At 43.4% G+C, this 6,717-nt stretch overlaps 2 protein-coding genes across 2 annotated transcripts in view; one reads left to right on the top strand and one right to left on the bottom strand.

The window, feature by feature from the left end:
* The window catches only part of gna13b (guanine nucleotide binding protein (G protein), alpha 13b), a 6,953-nt gene extending 5,047 nt beyond the window's left edge, over positions 1 to 1,906 (top strand). Inside the window, exons 2-3 of the mRNA XM_035654929.1 lie at positions 167 to 367; positions 708 to 1,906. Coding sequence (XP_035510822.1) covers positions 167 to 367; positions 708 to 1,079 — 573 coding nt within the window. The 3' untranslated portion in view covers positions 1,080 to 1,906. The remainder of the gene's footprint in view (positions 1 to 166; positions 368 to 707) is intronic.
* The window catches only part of zgc:158403 (tetratricopeptide repeat protein 39A), a gene marked incomplete at its 5' end in the record, with an annotated part of 767,589 nt that overhangs the window by 311,899 nt on the left and 448,973 nt on the right, over positions 1 to 6,717 (bottom strand).

The following is a 6,717-nucleotide window of genomic DNA, read 5'->3' as shown; positions in this document are numbered from 1 at the left end:
AGGGTATTAATTAATTAATTAATTAATTATTATAATTTACAGATTTTTAATTCTTGAAAAGTCATCTACTCTTTTTTTTTTTTTTTACTTAAAATGTGTAAACACAGTTTAAACATTGTGTTATTGAATATGCCAATTTCAATGTATATGTTGGATCTGTTTGCAGGACTACCTGCCCAGCCAACAGGACATCCTCCTGGCCAGAAAGCCCACTAAGGGCATCCACGAGTACGACTTTGAGATCAAGAATGTGCCCTTCAAGATGGTGGACGTGGGTGGTCAGCGCTCCGAGAGGCGGCGCTGGTTTGAGTGCTTCGACTCGGTCACTTCCATCCTCTTTCTTGTCTCCTCCTCCGAATACGACCAGGTGAGTCAGCTGGAACACAAACACAGGCCGTAGAACACCTGAATGTCGCAGGATTACGCTATTCTACTGAAATAGACTAACATTTCACCGTGGAATCCCTACACTTGAGGAAAAAAAAAAAAGACAAATGCAAAAAGAATTTGCATTTGTCTTACCTGCTGAACAGTTTAGTTCCAGGAACTCAGGCAGAGAACAGTAGAAACCAGCAAAGGCTTTTTTTTAACTTCTTGCAGTGGGAAAGGGCTATCGGACAACTTTGTCATTGTGCTCATACCAGACCCACACAGTCATAATCACCTTTGACCCCAGCACACATTTCTGCACTCTTTGACATCTCCAGGTGCTGATGGAGGACCGGCAGACCAACCGGCTGAGCGAGTCCCTTAACATCTTCGAGACAATCGTCAACAACCGGGTTTTCAGTAATGTCTCCATCATCCTGTTCCTGAACAAGACAGACCTGCTGGAGGAAAAGGTGAAGCAGGTGTCCATCAAAGACTATTTCCCAGAGTTCTCAGGCGACCCCACCAGCCTGGCAGACGTCCAGCGCTTCCTGGTGGAGTGCTTCCGCAAGAAGCGCCGCGAGCAGCAGCAGAAGCCACTGTACCACCACTTCACCACGGCCATCAACACTGAGAACATCCGGCTGGTGTTCCGCGACGTCAAGGACACCATCCTGCACGATAACCTCAAGCAGCTGATGCTGCAGTGAGGGGACTGACCGGGAGGAGGAGGAGGAGGGATGGGTGGAGGCAGACGCAAAGTGGGTGCCATGGTGCCTTTTTCCTTACCCCTCACCGCCACCCCCAGCCCGTAAGGGGAGCGGGCAGTGTCCCTCCACCCATGCATCCTCCTTCCTTGACTTGGACCCACTCCTCACCTTTGAACTTTGACTGTGTATTAAAGCCACTACTACTACCGCCATTCCCCCCACGCTTGCTCTCTGCCTTACTGAGCTTGTTCACTGTGACTTATAACAGCCGCCTTTGGCTTAGAGCCCCAAACCACTGTAAATGACCTCTAACCCCCACTCTCTGCCCCCCTCACACTCACCAGTCCACATTGTGCAGTGGACCATCTTTCATGTGTTGTTCTAACTAACATCCAAACACTGTTCTTTTCTTCTATGCTGCTCTGACCACTGTTGCTAGGGAGGAAGAGGGGGAGGGGCTTGTTTTAAATCACTGTTACTGTGTAGCCATTGAAGCTGCCGACAGACGACGCCGACCGACGACGACGACATCGGAGCCTGTCGCCAGGTGTCTGCTTCCTCTTCAGAACTTCTTTTGTTTTTTTTCTCTCTGGTTTTACATCTGTTCTCCTCTGGCACTTGACGACATCACTGGGCTGGGGATTTCCTCTTTGGGCAGTGGAACAGGAAAGAACAGGGCTAGTACAGACACACACACACAGATAGGAATTCCTGTTCTGTGGTCCACTTAATTCTGGTTTTCTAATCATTTTGTTTCTTTTTCTAATATATGAATATACTGTATGTACCTATGCATTTTTCTTTAACTTAAATTTTATAGGGGTTTACACTTTGTGGATTTGTGACAGCCGATGGACTCTGTTGCAGTTAATTAAAGGGGAGGGTGGGCAAAAACACAAAGACCACTTGTAAGCTCAGACACCGTGCTATAAGGCTAGCTAGTTCAGGGTGACACGTTGCATTTTGCTGTTTCTCAGGGCACACTGTGAGCCACTTCTTTGAACTCTCTGTCTCTGCCACTCCACGAGTCAAAATGAGTTTCCTTGGTGTCGTTTCTCTGTAAATGTTAGCAGAGAAGACTCCTTACGCTTTAAAAGCAGAACTCTGGCCATCCTCAACCAGGACTGTATTTTACCATCAGGGTCTGGGCAGACCTCATGACCCCATTTAACATATGGTCTGTATCTACTTGCGTAATGTGGATAATTACATCTACATTTGCACCTGGATTTCATACGCCTTGTCGTTATTTTAATTCTGTCCACATCATGATTTGATCTCAATATGCACACAAAGGTCAAAGCACTAGAACTCCGAACCACTGTTATGCCCTTTTGCACCAACACAAACCTAGTGCTAGTTCTGGGCTGGTACTGGTTCAACGTGCACACCTTCCAAGAACCGGTTTGCTTTTGAACAGGCTATAAGTCACCATAGAGCCATGTCAGTACATCACTGTATACTTCTTAAATGTTAGCTATTGTTACCAAGGTTACGCTAGCTAGTGAGCTGTTGATCAGCTAACATTACCCAAGCAAGCATTAGCTTGCATTTGTCACATCAATGTTATGAAGGTTGAACATAACTTTGAATTTATGAATAATATTACGAACAAAACATCGATGTGAAAAATTAGTAGCTATGCTTGCTTGGGTAATGTTATCTGACCAACAGCTAGCCCTAGCTCCACTAGCCAGCTAGCTCACTGTTATGTTATCGTTCATATAATTGAGTGGCTCGCTGAACAGGTAATGAATTCATAGCTGACTGACCATAAGGTGCCCCTTGTGTAAGTGGTTCTTGGTTTTAGACCAGCGTTGGAACCAGTTTCCCTGGCCCAGAGCCAGTTCTTCGGCTGTCAAAACACGAAGCACTGTTTCGAAATTAGGAACCGGCTCCGGACTGGCCCTCAAACTGCATTGGTGGGAAAGGGGTATGAGTCAGAGTGCAGTAGGCCAAGACCAAGCCTCTGGCCCAACACATAGTGCTTGGAACCTTGAAGGAATCCCACCTCCACAGACCACACTGTGGTGGGGCACCTAGCATAGCATCCCCATTGCTATGTCTTAATGTTTTCTTCTTTTCTTTTTTTAAGTATTTTTTGGGGCTTTTATTGCCTTTATGATAGTGACAGCTGAAGATAGGCACAAAAGATAGGCAGAAAAGGGGGGCAGAGAGAGAGAGGGGATGACACGCAGCAACAAGGGGTCGCAGGGTCGGATTCAACCCCCTGGCCGCTGCAGCAAGGACTCAAAGGGCCTTGTACAGGGTCGGCAGCTCTACAACTGAGCTAAAACCGGGGCCGTCTTAATGTTTCCTGTTTGCAATGAATGTTCCTATCCAGAACATAATACAGATATAGACACATTTATAACCAGGCTATGGCATTCTTTTTATCTTTCTTGTTTTCGCTATGTCTTATATCTTATAGATCGAAAACAAACCACAAGATCCTGCAAAAAAAACTCCTGTGGAATGGGACAGGAGACAGTCATTGAAAAAGAAGGGTATTCTGGTTTGGTTTTGGCTACACGCCACTGTTCAGTAGTAAGCAAACCCAGCAGTAAGCAGCATTGATCACAGTAAACGAAAGGGGGCCCATGGTCTTTGCTGCATTGCCAAGCTGGCACCTGAGTGAACAAGAACTCTTCCTGGCCAAATTCCGATCATCCCAAAAATATTTAAGGATGCATGGAGATCCAGGAGTTCCAAAAAAACAAAGACGTGTCAAGCCTGAGGTCTAAACAGCTCATTTTCCAAAGCTTTGGAAAAAAAGTCAAATGAAAACGTTTGGTTAAACAATGATAGCATGATGTGGTCCAGTTGAAAATGCCAATTTATACTGAGGCCCTGGGAATTCACATCCAAGCCTGTAGATTGTATCTTTCCCCCAGGACCAGGAAGGTAGAAAGTAAAACTGTAGGATTACCACCTTACAGTGTTCGGTTATACCAACAAGTTATGAGGGTGGCTCTTGCCTTCTTTGGTTGTCTCGGATGTTCTTTATTTTTCTAAAAAAAGTACCTGTTAAATTCTGTCCGTCTGCCCTGCCATGCACCTAAGTTGGGAAAACAAAAGGATAAAGCCAGGCGTAAGGTCCACGATGAACCTGAGCAGCTGGTGTCTGCCGCCATTTTTGTTGTTCAGCTCAGTACAGTCCTCTGAACTCTTTCCCTAATGTCTTAATGGTATCAGTTGATGTATCTCTCACACATGTACGGTATGACCGTGGAGGTTATTTCTGTTCTTTTCTTCCTTTTTTTGGATCGGTGTTTATTAAAACAGAAGCAGGCGCTGGTCTGCTGGGCCTGTCTCAATGTGTTTCTGGAAAGGACAGTCCCATTTTACCAGGCTTCTTCCGGATGTGTGAGACCGCCGATACACAAAGTCCTCTGTGCCGCCCCGCAGATTACCCCACGTTCCTGCTAAACTTCAACATAAGTATTATAACCACAAGTTTAAAAAGTAAACTTGCAATTTGGTTTATTGAGCTGTATATTCTGCCCGTTATTAAACCAGATTCACAGGAAGAGGTTTTATAAATCATTGGTTTGCATGGGAGCACAAAGACCCTTTGTACATACAGCTACCATCAGCATAAGCCATATGATTAGTCTATATATTACAGACAGAAGCTGTTTATTAACTCTTGTTACATGATGTATATAGATATAGGTCCGATGAACTCGGTGATGTCCTATGCTTGTTCCACTGCCCACGTAAAACTAGTGTACAGTTAGCCTTCGGTCAGAACAACTTTCCTCCTTCCTGTACTGAATTAGAAAGACAACCATATTTTGCATAAACTGGCCTACAAAGATGGCATCAGTGGAAAACATGAACTATCTGGGTTAGCACCAGAAACTTGAGAAAAGGTTTTTGCTCATGTAATGACCTGACTTACTGTCAGTCTCAGGCTCTTGATCAGTGTAAACTGGATCCTTAATTACTTAATATAAATTAAATTCATGTTTGTGTCTAGTTACCCAGTTTTAGCTTCCTCATAAACTATAGGTCATTTTAAAACTCATAGGCTCTTTAAATGGATCACTAATTTAAAAGTAATTCAATGGTGAAATGATTTCACTGTATTTCGATGTCAGGACACTCAGAACATGATAGCTTTGAGAGTAAACCAGGAGACGGTAATAACTAGATAATTTCAATCCAGTCGACTATTGGTTCCACTATTGCTATCCACCACTAAACAGGTCTATCATTCACGTATTGCTATAGCAAACATAAAATCTAGAATAAACATGTCTATTCTCTAATTAAAATTAAAGTAAAGACCACATTAGTCCAGGATAACAGAGAAACGATAAACAATATTTCTAGTAAACAGAGTTGAGACATTCAAATGTAGTTTTCAATCTAATTGAGCTCTCAGACTGTACGCACCTAACCTATGGCCTTCTTGCTCTGATTTGGTTTTCGTTCAGGCATTCCTATCTAGGAGGGATGACTTTATAAACTGTCTATATATACAATCGTTCTCTAGTATACTTTTCAAACGAGAGGTTTTATTATTGATAGAAAAGTTCAGTCAATTATAAAAAATTATCCGAACGAGTTAATTCAGATACAACATTTTTATTATATATATAAAGTTTGAACATGCTGTATTCTACCGAAGCTGAACAAGCTACAGCGTTCTTACACTGTTCGAATGAAAATAAGATTTAAAACCTCTGATCACAATCTGGTTAGCGCTTGCAAACTCGAAATATACAAATCAGAATTGTAAAATCTCAAATCTTCTTGTGAGGATATCTTGCGCTTAGGTTTAAATACAGCAACGACTGGCCTATGGGATAGGTTGTGTTAATAATGACTATATCTAGTGCAGGTCGTAGGAGGAGCTGATAGTGTGAGTCTGCACTATATCAACCATAATGATTATGGTGTTGCTTCTATGAAGCACCAAAAAATTATATATTGATGCGCCAAAGAGGATGACTTGAACTGACATTACATTTACAGTTTAGCTGTATACAAGAATGTTATAATAAAACATCAGTTTAAAATCATTCAGATAAACATGTTTAGGAACATGATGGGTGGTGCTGATGAATCTGCGGACACTTGACTTGCAGAGATTCCTGACACATTTTATTAGTTTAGTTTCCCAGTAGCTGCATCAGCGCAAGCACTTCCTGTACCCAAGACCTAACAAGGGAAGCCTGCTTGCTTCGGTGGTGTTAGCATGAGCGCATTAAAGTCACCATGGCCCATTTGTGCTTGCGTGTTCCCCGGCTCAAAAAAGGAAGCTGAACCCAGCGGCAGTCTACCCAAAAGCTTGATGAAATTCCTCAAAAACAGTGCAGCGCTGTCAGCATGGTTCTGCCTCCATCAGTCTGTTTGCACTGGGATAAAAGCAATCCTCTGTCCGTCTGTCGTGGTGAAGAGACACAAACCCACAGTGTTCAGTGCTCAGACAGGCCCTTAAGTTAAAAGCCAGCAGAGGCCTCTTTGTTCTGGATTCAGGGACCGTTGTCATGTAAATCGCTTCTGGCAGAAGAAAGCCTTTTTGTTACACCACACACATACACACCATGAAAGTCATAGCAGAACAGGCCCGTACCGGAGACAGCCCTTTCCATGCTGAAAACAAACTTGGATTATTGGAGCACCAGGC

This window comes from Morone saxatilis, unplaced genomic scaffold, assembly GCF_004916995.1.
Source record: "Morone saxatilis isolate NCDOM2014 unplaced genomic scaffold, NCSU_SB_2.0 Contig14, whole genome shotgun sequence".
Classification (NCBI taxonomy): domain Eukaryota; kingdom Metazoa; phylum Chordata; class Actinopteri; family Moronidae; genus Morone; species Morone saxatilis.
Note: the sequence above shows the minus strand (reverse complement) of the source record. Positions and strands in the feature narration are given on the sequence as shown.